The 21203-nt window shown below is 52.0% G+C and overlaps 3 protein-coding genes across 7 annotated transcripts; 1 reads left to right on the forward strand and 2 right to left on the reverse strand.

Moving 5' to 3' along the window:
• Positions 1–533: 533 nt before the first annotated feature.
• On the forward strand, positions 534–9057 carry ATG4D (autophagy related 4D cysteine peptidase). Of its 3 annotated transcripts, XM_066273328.1 has the most exons (10): positions 536–1175; positions 1671–1754; positions 1835–2008; positions 2281–2557; positions 2634–2698; positions 5685–5815; positions 6690–6768; positions 6843–6919; positions 7002–7121; positions 8490–9057. In XM_066273328.1, the coding sequence occupies exons 1-10, from the start codon at positions 944–946 to the stop codon at positions 8670–8672; spliced, it is 1422 nt and encodes a 473-aa protein (XP_066129425.1). In that variant the 5' UTR covers positions 536–943; the 3' UTR covers positions 8673–9057. The 3 variants fall into 3 exon arrangements, with proteins under 3 accessions (XP_066129443.1, XP_066129434.1, XP_066129425.1); XM_066273346.1 differs by lacking the exon at positions 6690–6768 and having other exon boundaries at positions 534–1175; positions 8490–8628; XM_066273337.1 differs by lacking the exon at positions 7002–7121 and having other exon boundaries at positions 535–1175.
• A 152-nt stretch (positions 9058–9209) lies between these two features.
• KRI1 (KRI1 homolog) lies at positions 9210–18200 on the reverse strand. 3 transcript variants are annotated; one of them, XM_066273308.1, is made up of 19 exons: positions 18073–18200; positions 17904–17977; positions 16866–16971; positions 16395–16500; positions 16100–16154; positions 15975–16021; positions 15607–15703; positions 15450–15527; positions 15019–15155; positions 14575–14701; positions 14394–14489; positions 14134–14304; positions 13105–13180; positions 12935–13023; positions 12733–12859; positions 12516–12646; positions 10443–10507; positions 10238–10336; positions 9210–9609 (listed from the first exon to the last, which is right to left on the reverse strand). In XM_066273308.1, the coding sequence occupies exons 1-19, from the start codon at positions 18164–18166 to the stop codon at positions 9273–9275; spliced, it is 2112 nt and encodes a 703-aa protein (XP_066129405.1). In that variant the 5' UTR covers positions 18167–18200; the 3' UTR covers positions 9210–9272. The 3 variants fall into 3 exon arrangements, with proteins under 3 accessions (XP_066129405.1, XP_066129397.1, XP_066129413.1); XM_066273300.1 differs by having other exon boundaries at positions 15975–16024; XM_066273316.1 differs by lacking the exon at positions 10238–10336 and having other exon boundaries at positions 15975–16024.
• A 446-nt stretch (positions 18201–18646) lies between these two features.
• Positions 18647–21063, reverse strand: CDKN2D (cyclin dependent kinase inhibitor 2D). Its single transcript, XM_066253347.1, has 3 exons — positions 20972–21063; positions 20579–20734; positions 18647–19581 (listed from the first exon to the last, which is right to left on the reverse strand). Exons 2-3 carry the CDS (start codon positions 20717–20719, stop codon positions 19222–19224), a joined length of 501 nt encoding a protein of 166 aa, XP_066109444.1. The 5' UTR covers positions 20720–20734; positions 20972–21063; the 3' UTR covers positions 18647–19221.
• Positions 21064–21203: the final 140 nt, after the last annotated feature.

The raw sequence follows: 21203 nt of genomic DNA on the forward strand, positions 1-21203 counted from the left end.
CAGAGCATCGCCCCCTGGTGGGCATGCTGGGTGGATCCCGGTCGGGTGCATGCGGGAGTCTGTCTCTCTGCCTCCCTGCTTCTCACTTCAGAAATATACACACAAAAAAAAAAGAGGAAAAAAATTTACACCTTTCTGAAAGTATAATTGATGTACAACAAACCACAGACATTTAAAGTGTACACTCCGAGTTTCCATATCCTGGAAACCTAAACATGTCCCGACCCAAAAAAGTATCCTCTAGCCCTTTTTAAATTCTTCTCTTGGCTTTCTCCCTCAGATTTCCGTCAGAGTTGCCGCTGCTTGGCCAACCTAGACAATAAAGCTTTGGTGTGTAATCGAAAAAAAAAAAACTTCTCTCTAGCTTCTTCCCACCCCACCCACACAGGTATGGCCCCAGGCCAAGGCGGGTACTGGACACGCAGCCCACGGCTGGGCGCTCTGGTCCGCAGGTAGACTCCCCCCATGCAGATCCGCGCCTGCGCGCCCTCCTGGTGGTGAGTCCCCAGCGCGCCAGCGAAGTGGGGGCGTGGCGGCGTGGAGGCGGGGCTTCCCGGCTATAGGGTTTCAGATAAGGGCCTGCAGGGGCTCGGCGCGCCTGGGCGTCGCGATAAGACGGTGGGTAGGCGGCTGTTTCTGGGACGCCGCCGCTTCTGGAGGTCCGAGTGCGTCCTAGTGCGGCTACCCGGACTGGGACTCAAGACAAGGCTGGGGCCCGGGGCGGGGCCTCCAGCAGTGTCACGCCCGCCTTTCTCCCGAACCGGGGCCGTTAAAATGGCGGCGACGGCGGTGACATCGTCCCGCGCCGGGCCAGGGGACTTGGTCGCTGCGTCGGGGGCCGACTAGTATCTTCCAGGAAGCTCACATCCCGGCGGCGTCCTGGATTCTGGAGCACTGGCTCGCGGCCCCAACCGGGCCTTGGGTCCGGCTCTCCGGCGCGCCCATGAACTCCGTGTCGCCGGCTGCCGCACAGTACCGGAGCAGGAGCCCCGAGGACGCGCGCCGCCCCGAGGGCCGCTGGAAGCGGGGACCCGGAGTCCCGGAACCCAGTGGCCTGGCGCCCTCTGGAGCCAGCGGCCCCGCTCTGAGCTTGTCCGGGACCACCTCCGGGGAGCCGGACGAAGTGGACAAGTTTAAGGCGAAGTTCCTCACTGCCTGGAACAACGTCAAGTACGGTGAGGAGCGGGCGGTTTTGCGGTGCGATTGCGCCCAGAGTTTGGCCAGGCAAGGGACGTAGAGGTCGGTGGGAGTCAAGGAACCAGACCCTGCCCTGTAGTCCGAATATTCCATTTCTCCTCCCGTGAGTCACCTGTAGGTCCCCCGCCCTGCCCGGTCCTGCCCAGCGTGGATCTGTGGCAGGTCCAACAGAGAAGGTGTTTTCAAATTCTGTCCTTCACCGTGTGACCTTGAGCAAGCTTTTTTACTTCTCTGTGTCTCCATTTTTCCCTTCTGTAAAATGAACACAATAATCAGAACTGCTTTAATTCATACTATTGATGGCAAACACTGGCGTGGCTGTTGCTAGGGGCCCCACTTCCATCTAAGAGGAATATGGCATGGATTCTTCAGTGCCACTCCTGTTGGTCCCCATTTCTCAGATGGGGGATGGGAGCTCTGTTGCTGTCATATTATGTTAGTGTCCTTCATCTCGCTGCCCCATGTCTCCACAGGTTGGGCAGTCAAAAGCCGGACCAGCTTTAGCAAGATCTCCAGTGTCCACCTCTGTGGCCGTCGCTACCTCTTTGAGAACGAGAGTGAGCTGGTGACCCCTAGCCGGAGTTTGGGGAGGCTCCCAGGGGTTTTCTTGGTGGAGTTAACAATGCTGCTCTTATAGGTGATATCCAGCGTTTCCAGCGGGATTTCGTGTCCCGCCTGTGGCTCACATATCGCCGAGACTTCCCGCCATTTGCTGGGGGCTGTTTGACTTCAGACTGTGGCTGGGGCTGCATGCTGCGAAGTGGGCAGATGATGCTGGCACAGGGCCTCCTGTTACATTTCCTGCCCAGAGGTGAGGGGCGGAGGGGAAAGGGCAGACCAGGTGTATGAGCCATCCACATAGGTCAGCAGTGTTATAATCGCAGCTTAAGTTTAAGATCATGTTAGAATTGTATATAAATTAAGTTTTGGGAGGGAGTAAGAGTTGAGTTTCAGAAATGTGAACATTGTTAAACATTGGGTCTCAGGAGCAGTAGAATTGTGTGTAAAGTGTGAGTAAATGGGAACTGTGCCCCCCCACATGCCAGCACTGGTTGACTGTGTACTCCACTCCATCCCCACCAGACTGGACATGGACCAAGGGTGCAGGCCTGGGCCCACCTGAGCCATCAGGGTTGGCCTCTCCAAACTGGCACCGTGGACGTGCCCACTGGATGCCCCCACGCTGGGCCCCGGGCACCCCTGAGCTGGAGCAAGAACGCCGGCATCGGCAGATCGTGTCCTGGTTCGCCGACCATCCCCAGGCCCCTTTTGGCCTACACCAGCTGGTAGAGCTTGGGCAAAGCTCAGGCAAGAAGGCAGGTGACTGGTATGGGCCATCTCTCGTGGCACATATACTCAGGTGAGGGCCACAGGAAAGGATCATGGAAGCCATTGGGTACCCCAAGAAACTCAAGCTTTTCTTCTCTCGTCCCCAGGAAAGCTGTAGAGAGCAGCTCAGAGGTCACCCGCCTGGCGGTGTACGTTTCTCAGGACTGCACAGGTAAGGGGCTGCTAACCAAGGTCATTGGGTTCTCATTCTGAGTCAGTCACTACTTTAACTGCCTCTTAGGACCCACCTTTCTCAGAGGCTGAAACAAGTTCTGGGTCAGAGGGACCCTTAGAAAGGATTCAAGGCCTACACAGGGAGAGTTGCTCAGGATCCCTCCATTCCCTCTAGATCCAGGAGAGGAAATTTCAGGGGCTTCTCCCCAAATGATAGAATAAAGGACATAAGGACTTAGTTCTTTCAGATCTAATTAACTCTTATTTTGTATACAGTTCTTATTTTTATTTTTATTTTAATTAAGTGGAAGGTGGGAGGCTGAGAGACAGACTCACGCATGTGCCCTGACCAGGATCCACCCGGCAAACCCCCTATGGGGCCATGCTCCGTTGCTCGGCAACCGAGCTACTATAGCTCCTGAGGTCAGGCCATGGAGCCATCCTCAGTTCCCGGGGCCAACTTTTGCTTGAACCATTCCTTGGCTGTGGGAGAGAGAGAGAGAGAGAGAAGGGGATAGGGGGTAGGGATTGGTGAAGAAGCAGGTGGTCGCTTCTCCTGTGTGCCCTGACCAGGAATCAAACCCAGGACTTCCACATGCCAGGCTGACGCTCTACTGCTGAGCCAACTGGCCAGGGTCTGTGTACAGTTCTAACATGTACAAACATCTGGTCTCCTCTGCCTGGTAGGTTTGTTATAAGAATGAGTCAGTAATACAAATTAAACCCATAGAGCAGTGCTTATCACATAGTAAATGGTCATTAAATATTAGCAATTACTGTTAGTATTCCCTATCATCCTCCATATCAGCTTAGAAAGGGTCTTATTAGGAGCCTCCATGGATTGGCATCAGGGAATCTACAAAAATAAATATTTATGCAGAATTGTAGGAGTTTGGGACAAGGTTCGATTTTCACAGAGAGCTAGTGTCTTAGTCTATTTGGACTGCTATAACAAGCACAGACCAGGTGGCTTATAAAAAAACAGAAATTTGTTTAAAAAAAAAAAACAAAAACAAATTTGTTTTTCATAATTCTGGAGGCTGGGAAGTCCAAGATCACAGTGCAGGCAGATTTGATGTCTGGTGGGAGCCCACCCCCCTGGTTTGCTTTGCTGTGTCCCCACATGGCAGAATGGGCAAGCAAGCTCTCTGGGGGTCTTTGTTTTGTTTTTTTGTGTTTTTTCTGTTCAGGTATAATTGACCTATAACAGTATTACTTTCAGGTGTACAACTTCATGATTCGATATTTGTATACAGGGTGGGGCAAAGTAGGCTTACAGTTATTTGTATGGAAAATAATATAATAAATAATATACAAGGATGAACTTTTGTGTACTCATAACTAACTATAAACCTACTTTTGCCCCATCTTGTACATTGTGAAATGATTACCACAATAAATCTATACTGCTCACAAAAATTAGAGTATATTTCAAAATGAAGATGAACGTGCAGATACTCTGTACTTTCAACCTTTTGTATACTGCATTTTCACCAATGAAATAAAAGTTGGTTTTGCATCTCATTTGCATAATCAAAGAACTTTCTTTAACTTGTTTGCTTTTCCTTTTAAATTATTTTTATTTATTCATTTTAGAGAAGAGAGACAGAGAGAGATACGGAGAGAGAGAAGGGGGGGAGGAGCAGGAAGCATCAGCTCTTATATGTGCCTTGACCAGGCAAGCCTGGGGTTTTGAACCAGCAACCTCAGTGTTCCAGGTCCACGTTTTATTCCATTGCGCCACCATAGGTTAGGCATTTGCTTTTCTGATGTTCTTGTTTAATAAAAAAAATTCAAATGCTTTTTTTTATTGATTCATACTCATTTTGAAATATCCCCTAATTTTTGTGAGCAGTATAACTAATGCCTCTGTAACAGTATATTTAACTTCCCTGTGTCTCCATTTTTCCCTTCTATAAAATGAATACAATAATCAGAACTGCTTTAATTCATCCTGAATTGATGGCCAACACTGGTGTGGCTGTTCCTACGGACCCCACTTCCATGTGTAGTTTTTAAAAATTGGGGGAGGTACCTCTTTTAAAGCACTAATCCGCCCTGGCCGGTTGGCTCAGCGGTAGAGCATCGGCCTAGCGTGCGGAGGACCCGGGTTCGATTCCCGGCCAGGGCACACAGGAGAAGCGCCCATTTGCTTCTCCACCCCTCCACCGCGCTTTCCTCTCTGTCTCTCTCTTCCCCTCCCGCAGCCAAGGCTCCATTGGAGCAGAGATGGCCCAGGCGCTGGGGATGGCTCTGTGGCCTCTGCCTCAGGCGCTAGAGTGGCTCTGGTCGCAATATGGCGCCGCCCAGGATGGGCAGAGCATCGCCCCCTGGTGGGCAGAGCGTCGCCCCTGGTGGGCGTGCCGGGTGGATCCCGGTCGGGCGCATGCGGGAGTCTGTCTGACTGTCTCTCCCCGTTTCCAGCTTCAGAAAAATGAAAAAATGAAAAGAAGAAAAAAAAAAAAAAAAAGCACAAATCCAATTAAGGGTCCACCCTCAATTACCTAATCACCTCGCACATGTCCCTTTCCTCATCCTTGGGATTAGGATTTCAACATAGGAATTTTGGAGGGACCCAAGCATTCAGATTATAGTAGTTGTGTCTCCAGAAAAGGGTTGAATCCACTTCTACGGGCACCAGCAAAGGAAGAGGGGGAGAATGGACAGCAGCAGATCAGACTGGAGGAGGAGGGACACACAGGGACATTCAGTGAGGATTGATTGGGGAAGGCTCCACCTCGTCCTAGCTATATGTTTTTCATCCACCTCTCAGGGTCTTAGTTACTCTGTAAAATGGGAGCCCTATGATTGTCTGGGGTAATTGGGGAGCTCTGGAAATATTTTCTTCTCCACTGACAATGGGAGTGTCACCCCCACCCCCACCCCAGGGGTTGCTTGTGTGATGTTGGGCCCCTGGGGATGGAGGGTCACACTCTGAAGCTTGAAGGGCAGTGAGAAGATGACCTACTGCCCTATTCTTTCAGTGTACAAGGCGGATGTGGCACGCCTAGTGGCTAGGCCAGACCCCACAGCTGAATGGAAGTCTGTGGTCATCCTGGTGCCCGTGCGGCTGGGTGGTGAGACTCTCAACCCCGTGTATGTTCCCTGTGTGAAGGTAGGTTCAGCCAGATTCACCATGCCTCCGTAGGAGCCCTCCAGGTTTTCTCAGCTTGGGTTAAGTATGTGTGCTTCCTTCATTCCTTCATTGTTTATCCAGTAGTTACAGGGCACCTATCATGAGCCAAGCACTAATCCGCTGGGGATTCAGAAGTGAACAGGCAAATATTTGTGCTTTCTGGGAGTGAACATTGTAATGACAGACAGTGGATCTGGAACCAAATAGACAGATTTGGTGTTACAACTTGGACTGTAAAGGAAAGAAAACTAGTGATAAAGGGCAGATGGAGCTGGCTGCACAACCTAGGAAAGCCCCACCTGCCAGGGGCATGTGAAGAGCAAGAGGATGAGTGTTCCAGGCAAAGGGCACAGCAAAGCTGGAAAGACCCTGGTGTGTTTACATTCAGAATAAAAAGCAAGAGATCTCTCCACAGCCCACAGAACCCTGCCCCGGCTCTGTCCCTTCCTTCACCTATCTGCTCACTCTCCTTACTTGTTGGCCTCCTTACTATTCTCAATGCACTTGCCTCAGCCTCTGTACTTACTTTTTCCCAAGATGCTGAAACAATCACCTCACCTCCCAGTGAGGCCTTTCCTGATTCCCCTATTTATAATTTCAAAACCCCTTTGCCTCCTTTATTCTTTTCCCAGTGTAATCACCTTCTGACACATGATATAGCTCACTCATCTTGTTCCTTGTTCATCTACCACACATCGGCTCCATAAGACCCTGTCTGTCTTGGTCACTGCTGCTCCCAAGTCCAGCACAGTCCTGGACTCTCACATACTAGGTGTTAGCTAAGTGTTTGTTGAGGGACTGTCTGACAGCACCCACCCCAAGTTCTCACCTTGGCCCACTCTCCTACCTGCAGGAGCTCCTGCGTTCAGAGCTGTGCCTGGGCATTATGGGGGGCAAGCCGCGGCATTCGCTGTATTTCATCGGCTACCAGGGTAGGCTTGACCCAGCCCCATCCTGCTCATCCTACCTTACCTTTGCCACCCCACTTACACCTCCTCCCTTGCAGATGACTCCCTGCTCTACCTGGACCCCCACTACTGCCAGCCCACTGTGGATGTCAGCAAGGCTGACTTCCCCCTGGAGGTGAGCTGGGCCCCTGGGACGGGGTTGGGGACTTGTGGAGGTAGCTGGGGCCTCCTGAGCCCCCCTTCTTTGTCTGCCTCAGTCCTTCCATTGCACCTCACCCCGCAAGATGGCCTTCACCAAGATGGACCCAAGCTGTACTGTGGGGTTCTATGCTGGAGACAGGAAGGAGTTTGAAACACTGTGCTCAGAGCTGACCAGGGTGAGCAAGATGAGTGGTGGAGGGTGGGGGAAAAGAGGCAAGAGCTGGTGTGGGAGAGGAACCGTGGCCTCAAGGATTACCCTCCTGCCACAAATTACAAAAGCCCAGCTCTGAATAGACCCAAAAAGGGGTATAGTATGAAAGTCAAGGGCGTTTCTCCCTTAGGGGACAGCTATGTTCATGAGCTAAGTTGCAGGACCCTCACTATCTCTTGGCTCTGTCCCATCAGGGCTTTTTTATGTTGTCAAGATTTGGTTGTTACCCCGTCAGGGCACATAGCTCCCAATTCAGGGGAAAGGGGGCCCCACTCTTCCAGCACAGTAAAAATCCCAGGGCTGCCTTTCATTGCCTACATTGGCTCACATGCTTATTACTGAGAGCCAATTGCTGTCCTGGGGAATAGAAGGTGATTAGCTGGCCTGGGTCATTGCCCTGGAGGGATGGGAGTATATGTAGTTCTGGAAGTATCTTTTATTTTTATTGACTTTATTTTATTGAGGGAGAGAAACATCGATCCGTTCCTGTATGTGCCCTGACTGGGATCTAACTAGCAACCTTTGCATAGACGCTCTCAACCAACTGAGCTATCTGGCCAGGGCTGGAAGCACCTTTTCTTTTTCTTTTTTATTTTTTTTTACAGAGAGAGGGATAGATAGGGACAGACAGACAGGAACGGAGAGAAATGAGAAGCATAAATCATCAGTTTTTCGTTGGGACACTTTAGTTGTTCCTTGATTGTTTTCTTATATGTGCCTTGACTGCGGGCCTTCAGCAGACTGAGTAACCCCTTGCTCAAGTCAGCGACCTTGGGTCCAAGCTGGTGAGCTTTTGCTCAAACCAGATGAGCCCGCTCAAGCTGGCGACCTAAGTATCTCGAACCTGGGTCCTCTGCATCCTGGTCCGACACTCTATCCACTGCGCCACCACCTGGTCAGGCTGGAAGCACCTTTTATTTTATTAATTTATTTTGTGGCAGAGGCAGAGAGTCAGAGAGAGGGACAAATAGGGACAGACAGGAAGGGAAAGAGATGAGAAACATCAATTCTTTGTTGCGGTTCCTTAGTTGTTCATTGATTTCTCATATGTGCCTTGACCAGGGGGCTACAGCAGACCGAGTGACCCCTTGCTCGAGCCAGCGACCTTGGGCTCAAGCTGGTGAGCCTTGCTCAAATCCAATGAGCCCATGCTCATGCTGGCCCCTCAGGGTCTCAAACCTGGATCCTCCCACATCCCAGTCCAACATGCCACCGCCTGGTCAGGCTGGAAACACCTATTTAAATATACCTATTAGTTAGAATAACTATGCCTACAGGATAAGTATTTGTTACTGCTTTGGGGGCTGAGCTGCTCTCTCCCTCCTCCTCCCAGGTCCTCAGCTCCTCCTCAGCCACAGAGCGGTATCCCATGTTCACCCTGGCCGAGGGCCATGCTCAGGACCACAGCCTAGAGAACCTCTGCTCCCAGCCTTCCCAGCCAGCTCTGCAGCTCCCTCGCACTGGGCAGCTCCGCAAAACCAAGTGCCCAAGTTCTGAGGACTTTGTGTTTTTATAAAGGGATGGGATGGGGGAGAAGATAGGACAAACACTATTTATTTTTTTATTTTTATGTCATGCTTGGTGTGGGAACTTGAACTCTGGTGGTGATGGGATTTCCTGCTACTCACTCCCTTGATAAGTGCAGCTCAGACCAGCCCAGGAAAACTCTAAGCTGGGGCCATTAAGCCAGGGACAGAGCCCACAGGCCTGCCTCTTGCCAGCTGGGCCCTCTCTGGAAGGGAGGCGTGATAGGTGGGCACCCACTCAGGGCCTGACTCAAGTACTGTAGTTTGCACTGGACTGCCCATGCCTCTCACTGGTCTTGAAGCCCCTGTCCTGCCCAGGGCTGGTGGCAGTGTGGAACTGAGGCTGCTGGGGGTTAATAAAGCCTTCTGACTTGACCTCGGCTATTGCTGGACCCAGGGTATATCTCAAGGTAAGGTGTCCAAGTGTTCTTGGAATTTGTTAAGTAGGTAGGCCTCAGCTTCTACATCTTTAAGATGGGCATTCTCCCTTGCCCAAGGAAGACATGAGTTTATACAGTGAACAAGAGGGTATGCATTCAAGGGCTTGACTGAAGGAAAAAATCTGGGGGTCCTTGCCTGCTCCATCGAGCTCAGGGGCTGTTCTTTGTCCCCTGCTGCTTCCTCCGTTGTCGGCCCAGCTGGCGGAAGTGCAGCCGTTTTGGATTGAGGCCAAAGGCCTGCAGTCTCTGACGGCTGAACTCCTGTCCTCCAAGCTTCACTGTGGGACCCAGGAGGCGAGCCTTCTTGCCCCTTCTCCACTTCCGGGGGTCTGGCTTCTCAGGCGGTAACACAGGGGCCACCTTCTGTGCTGGGGGGCTCTCAGGCCCAGGCTGCTTCCTATAGGCCCCATCTGATGCCAGCAGCTGCCCCTGTGAGCCAGCTTTGTCTCTCTGTGGCATCCCTTTGGCTTCCATGGGTGTCTCTGTCCTGGGGGAGAAAAGTTGGGGCTCAGCCCAGGCCAGCATGATTAGGCCCCTTCCTGGGTATGCACATCCCACATTTTATAAATTAGGAAAGATGAGGTTCAGAGAGCAATAGAGCAATTCACGGGCCTGCCTGGAATTCATATCTGGGTCTGACACTAAAACCAAGTTTTTCTACTGAGTCCTGAGGATGCACTTTGTTGCTGATCATTCTGGTATTTGAGTCTGGGCTCACACTAAGCTATTCCCATGTTAACTCACTTTAGCTTTAAATCAACTCCTAGAACTCCTATCGCCCCTGCTTTATTAACTAGGAAACAATAACGATAACAGCTAAAACCTAAATGGAATTTGCTATGTTTTAATAAGCACTTCACATGAATTTATTCATTTAATCCTCAAAACACCCAATAAGACACGAGCCTTTATCCCCATTTCATAAATGAGGAAACAGGTCCCAAAAGGGACAGTAGGTTGCCCAAGGTCACACAGCTGTAGCCCAGCCAGGATTTGAACCAACGTCTCAAGGGAAGGCCCAGACCCAAGGTCATGCAACAAATGGTTGCCAGAGAAAGATTTAAACCAGGCCTGGTAAGCTCCCCAGTCCACCCTCCCCTGGTAACGACACTCACTTGTCTAGGCACAGCGATTTGAAGATCTGCCTCTTTTTCCATGACTTTTGGGCCTTCTGGCTGTATGCCCGCTTGTCCTGAAGCTCCTCCTGCTCTGACCTTTGGGCACCCAGCGGACACACCTGTCATTCGGTGCTGTGGGAAGTGCCCAAGCACGCCTGCCTGCCCCTCCTCCCGCATACGTGGCCCAGCCCCACCCCGTCACCTATACATGCAGGTCTTCTTCAAGGAACACCACCGATTCAGCTCCTTGTCATCAGCAGTGAGGATCTGCACAGGAAGGAAAAGTGGGGTCTTGCTGCATGAGTCCTGGGCAAGCCCTGACTAAGCCTTAGTCACCTCAGTCAAAGCAGGTTAATGCTAGTACCATCCAGCAGGATGTCCATGATGCTAGGAGAGAATGATGTCTGGACATCAATCCATTTTTTTTTTGCAGAGGACATCAGATGAGGAAACAGGTTTAGAAAGGGGTTCCTACCACACATCAGCTCCATAAGACCCTGTCTGTCTTGGTCACTGCTGCTCCCAAGTAGCAGTGGCTGATTTCAGATTCCAGGCCCCCATAACCCTCACCCATACACTGTGGTCCCAGTAGCTTCAGGACAGAGGTCTCTGCCAATTATGACATTTGCTAATTATAAAAGTCAGGTTCTCAACCTCCAGGTTTCAGTTTCCTCATTTAGGCATCCCCTCAGAACCTACTGGAAGACTGTCAAGAAGACTGACTGAGGCCCTGGCCGGTTGGCTCAGCGGTAGAGCATTGGCCTGGCATGCAGGAGTCCCGGGTTCGATTCCCGGCCAGGGCACACAGGAGAAGCGCCCATCTGCTTCTCCACCCCTCCCCCTCTCCTTCCTCTCTGTCTCTCTTCCCCTCCCGCAGCCGAGGCTCCATTGGAGCAAAGATGGCCCGGGCGCTAGAATGGCTCTGGATGCAACAGAGCGATGCCCCAGAGGGGCAGAACATCACCACCTGGTGGGCATGCCGGGTGGATGCCGGTCAGGCGCATGCGGGAGTCTGTCTGACTGCCTCCCCGTTTCCAGCTTTGGAAAAATGAAAAAAAAAATAAGAAGACTGAATACAGATGGTATAAACTCAGTAAACAGCTATTTTTACTGACCATGAATAGTCACCACAGCCATCATGGATGACTAAGGGACAAGTGCCCTCTGAAGAGCCATACATCATTTTAGCTCCATGGCCATGAAATGGGGGCTGTTATTGGGCCTGTTTTTTTTTTGTTTTTATTTTTTAATTTTTTTAATGAGAGGCGGAGAGAGATGAGAAGCATCAATTCTTTGTTGTGGCACCTTAGTTCATTGATTACTTTCTCATATGTGCCTTGACCATGGGCCTTCAGCAGACCGAGTAACCCCTTGCTCGAGCCAGCGACCTTGGGTCCAAGTTGGTGGGCTTTGCTCAAACCAGATGAGCCCGTGCTCAAGCAGGTGACCTCAGGGTCTCAAACCTGGGTCCTAAGCATCCCAGTCCGACGCTCTATCCACTGCACCACCGCCTGGTCAGGCTCCTTATAATTTTCTTAACGTTTTTTCTCCAGTTTACTTTAGCGTAAGAATACAGTATAGCCCTGGCTGGATAGTAAGTACATAATGCACATTACATACAAAATATATGTTAACCAACTTTATGGTATCAGTAAGGCTCCCAGTCAACAATAAGCTATTAAAACAGTCAGCCTTTTTGCAACTGCAAAGGTTGAACCCACAAATGTGAAACCAGCAGCTATGAAAGGCCAACTATAATTGAGTTTTAAGGGAATCAAAAGTTATATGTGGCCTGACCTGTGGTGTCGCAGTGGATGGAGCGTCGACCTGGAATGCTGAGGTCACCGGTTCGGAACCCTGGGCTTGCCTGGTCAAGGCACATAGAGGAGTTGATGCTTCCTGCTCCTCCCTCCCCATTCTCTCTCTCTCTCACTCTCTCTCCTCTCTAAAAATTAATAAAAGAAAAAAATTTTTAAATAAAAAATAAAAGAAGGGCCTCCAAGAATGTTTAAAAAAAAAAAAGTTACATGTGGATTTTTTACTGCAAAGGGGTCAGCAACCCTAACCCCCCACATTGTTCAAGGGTCAACTGTTGTAACATTTACAAAGGGTTCAAATAGCCCTTTGAGGCAGAAAGTACTGGTACTCTCATTAGCACTATCATTCCTGGCATTTTTGATATAAGGATGCAGGTCGTGTGGCCGCAACTCCTGGCTGTGTGTTCCCTCTTACCACGTGGGTGCTTCCCAGTACCTTGCACCACCTTGGGCCTTACCTCTTCAGTGCTGAGCCCGAAGTCACATGGCACCACAGTGCGGTACTTGAAGCGACAGGGTAGGTCGTCGATGATGTCCTCATAGTCCAGCTGGTAATAATCATCCAGGTACTCCTCAAATGTCTTGTCCCCTGAGTGGGCAGAGAGCCAGGCTGCTGGGGTGTGCTGGCCCTGCAGAGCCCCTGCCCACCCACCACACACCCACCAGGGGTCTTACCGGGATTGAACACAGGCTTTTCCTGCCCCACAGCCACAGCGAAGGGCGACTTGCGCTTCTTCTTGCCTGTGAAAGGGACCTCATGCTGCTGCTTCTGCAACTGGCTGGGGTCATAGTCAGCATCCATCTGCCAAGACAAGCAGGTCAGGCCAGCCATGGGACCTTCCAAGGTACCACCCACTGCCCTGCCCATGGCACCTACATTGAAGTCTGGGTCCTCGCAGTGCAGCTCCTGCTGGCTACAATCTCCACTCTGCTCCAGCCCAGTCCATCTGTCCCAGTTCCAGTCATCTGGTTCCAGAGGACAGACAGGCTCAGGATGGGGCTCCAGGCTTTAGGCCCAGTATGCCCACTCTGGCCCAGTGACCTTACCTTCGAGCCCTTCCTCTTCCTCAAATTGTGGCTTCTCTTCCTCCACTGTGCCGTAGTACTCGTCCCCAAAGCATTTCTGCAGGGTCAGGGGCCAGGAGGGTCAGCAGGGCCCAACCTCTCCTAGACAGCTTTATCCCTGCACTATGCATGACTTCCTAGCATCCTATCAGGACCCAGCTCCTGATGTGGCCAGATGAAACCAATCAAAGGACTCTTCTGAGATTCTCGCCTACCCCTACATGTCCCCATCACCACTCTGAACCCTGAAGATTGTAACCATACAGTTAAGTGCCTGAAACTAGACTTGGGGCTCTGAGAGGGCAAACAGTGGGTGATCAATAAATGTTAGACTGGTTCTCACCACTCCATAAGCTCCAAGAGAACTGAAACCCCAGTACCCAGCGCAGAGCCTAGCAAAAGCAGATATTGCTAAACATGTCATTTACTGATCACCTATTATATGCACAATGCTGGCTACATCTTCCATTTGCACAAGCACCCTGAGACTGAAAGTACCTCCATTCTATGGAGAAAGTAGAGCTCAGGATTGAGAATCTTCTAGAAAGTGAAGGCTAAACTCCAACTACATAGCACTCCCCCACTGTAGTTTTCATCTGGTCTACCTCAGTCTTCTTTCCTGACTTCCCAGGCTTGGTCAAGGACCTCTTTGGGGCTCTTATGGTCCCTACTGCTCCCCACACAGCCCTCATCACCTGTTTCTATGGCCTGATGTTATATTCCCACAAACACAACAAAAACACAAATGGCACAATAAATGAGCTTAAAGGAAATACAGTGATCCACTGTTCTTTGAGCATTTACACCAACTATTATGTGTATTAATAACAGCTATCCTTAATAGCTGTGTGGTATCTGCTATGATTAGACCCACTTCGCTGACAGGTAAAAAGACTCAGAGAGGACAAGTCACTTCTCTGAGGCTCCACTGCCAAGAAACAATTGCTGAATTCCAGAGCCACACTTCCAAGCATTTTGCTACATGGCTGGACCTGGGTGTGGTAGCCATACCTGCATGAGCTGGTCATGCTGGGTGGGGTCAAAGTCATCCTCAAGGTCCCGTTCCTCAAAGCCTACTGTCTCATTGCCCGTGACCTGCCGCAGCTTCTCTAACTTGGCCAGAATCTCCTTCCTCTTCAGGTTCTTCAGCTGCTTGAGTTCCTCCTGCTTTTTTGCTTTTTCCTGTGTGCGGCAGGCCAGAGGGAGAGAGTAGGTACGAGCTCTCCCCATAGGCTAGGGGCCCTCCTGAACCCACCGCCCCTTACACTCACCCTCCTCTTTCGCTCCTGCATTGCCTCCCTCTTCTCCTTCCTGCGCTCATCCTTGCGGCGCACAGAGGACGCAATGCTCCGAGGGTAGGTCTTGACCTGTGGGTTGCAGAAATGATGCTGGGATCTTGTGGCCAGGGCCCTGTGGGCCAGCTCTCCCCAATCCCGAGCCCTAGCTACCCACCAAGGCTGAGTCTGGCTCCTCAAAGCGGAAATTGTACTTGTGCTCAAAGTTCTCCTGCTTCTTCAGAAATAGCTCCCCCTCATCTGAGGAGTCTTCTACAGACAGCTGCAGTGGAGGGCCTGGGACCCTGAGGGTCAATATAGTGCAGGACTGGGATCAGCCAAACTCCTGTGTACCAGGCTGTATCAACATATTCAATCCTCCCAAGAACCCTAAAGTAGGGTGCCACCGTTACCCCAACTATACAGATGGGGAAACTGAGGCACAAATGTCTAGCAGCAGGGTCTGGATTTCAATTAGTACCACCTGGCTCTAAAGCCCACACTCCAAGGCTCTTCCTAACAGATGACTAACTGCTATCATCTGTGTGAAAAGTAAATACCAGTGCCCTCTGCTTTCCGGCCAGAATTGGCTCCAAGCCCTGGTGAGAACTTAGGTGCTCACCTGTCCTCTTCCTCCTCCTGCTCTTCCTCCTCCTCCTCATCTCCCTCTTCCTCATAGCGTTTGTTGAGGATATAATCCCGTAGGAACTGCTCTCCTTCATCCAGCTCTGGGTTGTTCCAATATTCCTTGAGGTGGGTCTGGGAGTGAAGGGGTGACAGGACCCAGGTTAGATACTCAGAGGCAGGAAAGGAGGACACACATGGGCACCAAGTGGATTCAAGTAACTGACACTTCACAGCCTGCCTATGAAATAGATGGGAAGCATTATTCCCATCTCACAGATGTAGAAACTGAGGCCCAAAGAGGAAGGAGCATATTCATCTTCTGACTATGTACACTTAGCTACCACTTCGAGGGTTGGTTTCTGGAAAAAGGCTGATGGAGGCAGGACAGGCAGTATAGTCCTTCAGTGTCTATGCCTGGAAACTCACCAGTTCCTGCAGGGCCTCGGGATTCTGAATCTCCTTCTGCCCCTTCAGCCATTCAACGTAGTCCGCATCCTCCTGGGCCTGAGAGAAGGCCAGCACTGAGGGCCTAGCACTCCCTACCTGCCACTAGCCCTGGTCCAGCAAGGGCCTCAGTACCCACCTTCTCCTCCCTGGTTTTAGTGCGTTTCTGCAGCAACCTGGAGCCACCTTCCCCAGCACTATCCTCATCTTCGCTGTCCTCCACAAATGCTCGGAAGCTGCCATCATCAGAGAACAGGTTTCAGAACATCCAGATTAGCCCCTATCCACTGCCCCAAGATTAACCCTGTTCACTAAGGCCTGAGTTCTGCCCGACAAGCTCAGAGTCGTGCTGAGACACAGAGGGCACTATCAACCCCATTATCAGATCAGGAAACTGAAGCATGGAGAGAGCAAGTAACGTACCTAAGGGCACACAGCCATTAGTGACAGAGCTGCCTAACCCCAGAACCTCAACTATCCATTTGGCCACTCACTGGCCCAACTCACCTTTCCTTGAGCTGTTGCTGTTCTTCCACATAACTTTTCGACGAGACCTGCTAAAGAGAGGGTACCATGGGCCTCAGACCCAGTCCCGGGCCCCTAAGCCCCCACCCAGCCTTCATCCCACCCACCTGGAGTCTCTGACTGGAGGTCTCCTGGTCTGAATTCTCCTCATCAACATATTTGCTGTGCAAGGAAGGATTGGAGCTTCAAAATAGATTCTCCACAGTCTGTCTGTCCCAGTGCAGTGGGGGGAAGTGGGGGAGCCAATGGGGAGTAGGCCATCACTGAAGAGCCTGCTCTCTGGCATTCCCTCAATTCTGGTAAGCCACCTGCTTCTTCCCACCCATGCCCATAAGACCCCCATGTGGCTGCATGCTCTGGGAAGGCAGGCACAGGATGGTATGTGTCAGGACTCCTCCTTACCCTTCTTTCTCCAAGATAACCTTCCTCTCATAGTCCTTCAGGTACATGGGCTGCACCTTCTTTTGTTTCTTGGCTTCCACCTTCTCCTCACTCTCCAAGGGTGTTGCTATGGAGTCACCGCAAGACACTTGCCATTACCCACAACCACAACTCCCTTCCTTCCCCAGAAAGAGAATCCCATTGGCTGGGCTAGAGTCAGATGAAGGCTTCAAATCCCCAAGCTGCCAGTCCCCAACTATACAACATTTATCATAATAGCCAGCACTTGGCAGTACCTAGAAGTGGGTCATTCAGTGAGTAACTGGCACTCTCAACTAGTACTAAGCATACGGTTGTTATTAACAGCAATAGGTAATAATCTAAGTAGGAGATACTCTACTAAGCACTTCTGACATGAAATAGTTCATTAAATAGTAACAATAAATGACAGGCCACAAGGAACCTCGCCCCTGAAGAAGAGCAGCCCCAGACCTGTTCTCTGGTAGAAGGTGGCATCTTTCTGATAAATGCGAGGGTCCTTCTTCTTCAGCAAAGAGAGTGTCCTATAAAAGTCTCGCTCCTGCTGGGGATCAAATTCCTAGGGCAAGAAAAGGATTGGTCACAGACTTCAGAAGGGAGATGGGAGGTCGCTGGTTCCATCCCAGGTCGCGACTGGATCCCACGAGTGCCGGTTCTAGCCCTGGTCAGGGCACATAAGAAAAGCAATTAATGGGTGTACAAACTAAGTGGAACAATGAGTTGATGCTTTTCTTTCTCCCTCTTCTCCCCACTTTCTCTGTCTCTCAAATAAAATGGGGGGGGAATGGGGGGGAGGTGGTGAGAGCAATGGAGGGCAGTAAGCAACTGGGGTAGGTAGGCTGAGAGGGTGTGAGAATTGAGGTGGAGGGAAGGGCATATAATAGATGGAATAAAAAGGTGATACCACTGGGAAGTGGCACGTGCGGGGGGTGAGCGTTCAAACAGGGGGAGAAGAGAAGGCAGGCCACACATAAGTACAGGATACAAACAGCGGGCAGTAGTGGACAAAAGGGTACTTCCTGGGGACATGGGATTGACATGGGGCAGGTGACAGAGAGGGCACAGTGGACAGGAGGAGGGACAGGGCTGCAGAGTGAGGTGGGAAGATAATGTGGCTGATGTGAGGAGAAGCTGGGTGTCCCATGTGGCAGAAATGCCCCACTTTGGGGACAGGGTAGGACACAGAAAAATGGTTAGATTTTTAGAAGGTAAAAAGGGTGACAGAGGGGTCACACCAAACCCATCTGGATGAACAGGTAGATTCGTGGCGGGGGAGGGGAATGGAGTTATTTGGCCACCCCCTAAGGATGAGGGGTGGGGGGCTGTCTGTCCTTCATGGGATTGTGGGATTGGGAGCGGGGTTTGGACTCCGGTACGGCCCGATGGGGTTGCGAGCCAGCTGCCCGCTGTAGTTGGGGTCGGGATGTGGTGTGGGGTTGAGAGCCACGGACGGAGCTTGAATACCGTCCAGGGCGGGGTGAGGAAGCTCACCACGCGCTCGTCGCTGGAGTCAGACTCGGAGCTTGAGTTCTCTCCACTGTCTTGGTCCCGGTAGCGATCTTTCACTGTGGGTCACAGATGGGAGTCCCCCAGATCAGCCTAGGGGGACCAGATCAACCCCTACTTCCCGATAGCCCCGCAGTGCCAGCCCCGAACTCACGCCGCTGCAGTTCCTCACGTTCCCGGTAACGGCTGTAACGCGCGGCAAATGTCGCGTTCACCCGCAAGGGAGACGATCCGCACGGTTCAGGCATGGCGGCTCTGCGGATTACTGCGCACGCGTACGGCGCCCCCAGGAAATAGGGCAGCTTTCGACCCGCCCAACGCGAACTTTAAAAAGGGCGGAGCCTCGCGGGCGGTGCTTAACCCCGCCCCCGGTTTTTCCCGGATCTCTGACGCTGCAAGACTACAGTTCCCGCCCACGGCCACGCCTCTGCGGGGAAAGCTGCAGCCACCGCCCACCCCACCCTACCCCACGCCCGGGGCTACCCGCGCCCAGCTGACATCTGGGGGCCCTTTCTCCACTCGCGGTTTCCTGCCTCCCTTCCGTTCCGACAGCACAAACCGCTGCCCCACCCAGCTCTCTCTCCCCGGGCGCCCTGGGAATTACAACTCTCACCCCTCCCCCAAAGCATCCATGATCCGCGACCCCCGTGCCCACCCCCACAAACATCCTGGACGCGTGACTCGCCATCACGGACTTAAAAATCAGAAGCCACCAGTACTATGATCATGCACAAGAATTAATTTAATGGGTAAAAACATTAAATTATCACATTTTTCCATAAAGCTTAATAAATAGAATCTTTTTTTAATGCTGTACAAGAGACTGGAAAACAAACTTCCAACAAAATATGAATTAACTCATACTACATTTTTATTTATTTGGAACTACCCCCTCCCCAATCCTCAAAAATAGTGTGCACACTTGAAGACTCTCTCTGGGTACAGTCAGCCAAAGTTGCCAGGTTCCAGGAGCCCTGGAAGCAATGACCTCACTCTAGGGCTGAGGCTTTAAACCCTCTGCCGTTGGGACTCATCTGCAGCCCCAGCCGTCTGGGGCATGGAGGAAACTGAACCGTTTAGGTGGCTGTTGCCTACAGGAGCCCTTCTCTCCAAACACACAAAAGAGAAAAACAAATGAGAAATGCCCCTTAAACACACACCCCATAAATCAATACCAACAAGCCACAAACTGGTGCCCCTCCACCTTTGGCAGTGGGCAGGAGGAGTGAAAAGAGAAAGTGTTTCTTTCCTCTTCTGAGATAGAACCCAGCTGGGTCCTGTTGCTGGAGTGGGTGGTCCCAGGTCACAGTGGTGCTGCCATGTGCCCCTGAAGTATGTCCATGAGATCCTGAGCTCCTCTCCCTTGAGCCAGCTCTAGGGGTGTGAGCCCCCTGGTATCCCTGTGATGGAGATCAGACTCAGCAGCTAGGAAGCTGACAACAGCTGTGTGGCCCTCTTGTACTGCCAGATGGATGGGGAGCGCTCCTGTGTTATCAGGTGCATTGACATCGGCACCATGCTCTACCAAAACCTTCAGTGTGTCGAGGAATCCAGTGCGAGCTGCATCATGGGCTGGAGTGGTGCCAGAGACGTCCTGGACATTGGGACTGGCACCTTGCTTCAGGAGCTCCAGGGCGATGGTGGCGCTGCCAAACATCATGACCTGTGCAGGGACAGAGTGCAGGGGGCCCTCAAGGGAGGGGTTCTAGGAAAAAGCATCACTGGAGAGAGGGGTCATTCAGAAATAAAGAACACCTAAGATGAAGTCCTCTGGAGAGTGAAAAAAGCCCAGGGAACACAAGCCTCCAGGAAGCTGTCTGAGGCCCCAGAAGCCCTAAAATAGGGACCCCCCAAGAAACGAGTCACCCCCCCAGGATACTACATGCCCCCCCAAATGTAGAAGATCACCAGAAAATATAAACCTCCATCCAGGAAATTGGTCACATAAAATGAGAACTGTTCCCTGAAGAACTTGACAGCCTTCTCAAGGGAAAAGAGATGACCAGGAAATCTGAAACCACTTCTCCAATAAATAACCCCACTCATATAATCAGAATGACACCCAGAGCACCTGAACCCCTCAAAACATGGGGTTCCCTTTTAAAATGACTCCCAAGGAAAAGGGACTACCATGCAATCTGTAACTGTTCCCTCATTGCACTCCCCCCTCCTTAATATACCAGGAATCTGAAAAAAACTCAAGAATGGAGATCACCCACTCCCCCCCCAAAGAAACGAGACACCTTTCAGATAACTCTCTAGATAACAAGAAAAAAAACGCCTACGAGACATAAATCCCTCCTCCAGTGATGGGATCTCCCCATAGAAGCCCAGAGAAACCAGAGTCGTCCCCATGAAATCGGTATCCAAAGAAGCTGAACCCTCACTGATGGAATAAGAATCTCCCCAGGGAAACTGACTCCCCAGCACTCAGAAAGCAAGAAATACACCAAAATTGGAAAGCCTTCCCTCCCTCCATCCTAGTCCCATTCACCACCCACCTACGAAAGGGGATATCAGGGAGTAACGTCAGACCAGAAATGGAGGACCGGATCCCAGTCGGCCACCACCGGGCCAGGAGACTTGGGGGAAGGAGTCTAGGACCCCAGTTCTCTCCCGGCTCTGCCGCCCGGCCTCGCTGAGGAACAGTCCAGCCTCACCTGCAGCGCCGTCTTGCCAAAGCGATTCAGGGCGTCGGGGTGCACCAGCTCGCGGCGCAGAAGGCGGCGCACCTCCTGCACATCGCCCCGGGCCGCGGCCCCGCTTAGCCGGTCGCCGGCGCGGACCTCCTCCAGCAGCATGTCGACACTGGCGGCCTGAGAAGCCCCCCGCCCCACCCCGGTCAGGACAGGAAAAACCACCGACGCAGGTCCTAACAGCCCTCCCGCAGAGCGCCCAGCCTGCACAAGGATTCCAGCCGAGCTCGCCAGTGCAGGGCTCCGGGACGACCCCTACCCTCCCGGCCGGCTCCTCCCCTCTGTCAGCCGCGAGGGGCTGGGAGCCAGACCCAACCCTCCACAGCCCGCAGGGGGCCCGGTCTCCGCCCAACTCACCCTCACTCCTCCTCTACGGGCGGAGTCTCTTCTGAGCAGACGCCGCCGACGCGGCAGCCGAACAGTCCGCCAGGGGGCGGAGCGGGCGTGCTCTAGGCCCCGCCTCGAACGCGGTGGATTTGTTTTCTTACGAACTCGCTATAGTGTAGCCCAGCCGCGCTGTCCGACCCGTGACCCTGAGGCGCCCCACCCACGCGTCTAGTACAGCCAATAGCTACGCGTTGCCGGGGAG

The sequence above is a fragment of the Saccopteryx bilineata genome, chromosome 1 (assembly GCF_036850765.1).
Source record: "Saccopteryx bilineata isolate mSacBil1 chromosome 1, mSacBil1_pri_phased_curated, whole genome shotgun sequence".
In the NCBI taxonomy this organism is placed as follows: Eukaryota; Metazoa; Chordata; class Mammalia; order Chiroptera; family Emballonuridae; genus Saccopteryx; species Saccopteryx bilineata.

Bases quoted from the DNA above. Each gene is read 5' to 3' on its own strand.
- CDKN2D (XM_066253347.1), bottom strand. From the start codon at position 20,719: ATGCTGCTGGAGGAGGTCCGCGCCGGCGACCGGCTAAGCGGGGCCGCG. The intron at 19,582-20,578 runs GTGAGGCTGGAC...GTCCCTGCACAG, and splicing joins TTGGCAAGACGGCGCTGCAG to GTCATGATGTTTGGCAGCGC.
- ATG4D (XM_066273328.1), top strand. From the start codon at position 944: ATGAACTCCGTGTCGCCGGCTGCCGCACAGTACCGGAGCAGGAGCCCC. The intron at 2,009-2,280 runs GTGAGGGGCGGA...CATCCCCACCAG, and splicing joins GTTACATTTCCTGCCCAGAG to ACTGGACATGGACCAAGGGT. The intron at 7,122-8,489 runs GTGAGCAAGATG...TCCTCCTCCCAG, and splicing joins TGTGCTCAGAGCTGACCAGG to GTCCTCAGCTCCTCCTCAGC.
- KRI1 (XM_066273300.1), bottom strand. From the start codon at position 18,166: ATGCCTGAACCGTGCGGATCGTCTCCCTTGCGGGTGAACGCGACATTT. The intron at 15,528-15,606 runs GTGGGTACTGAG...GCCTTCTCTCAG, and splicing joins CTAAAACCAGGGAGGAGAAG to GCCCAGGAGGATGCGGACTA. The intron at 15,156-15,449 runs GTGAGTTTCCAG...CTTCACTCCCAG, and splicing joins CCGAGGCCCTGCAGGAACTG to ACCCACCTCAAGGAATATTG.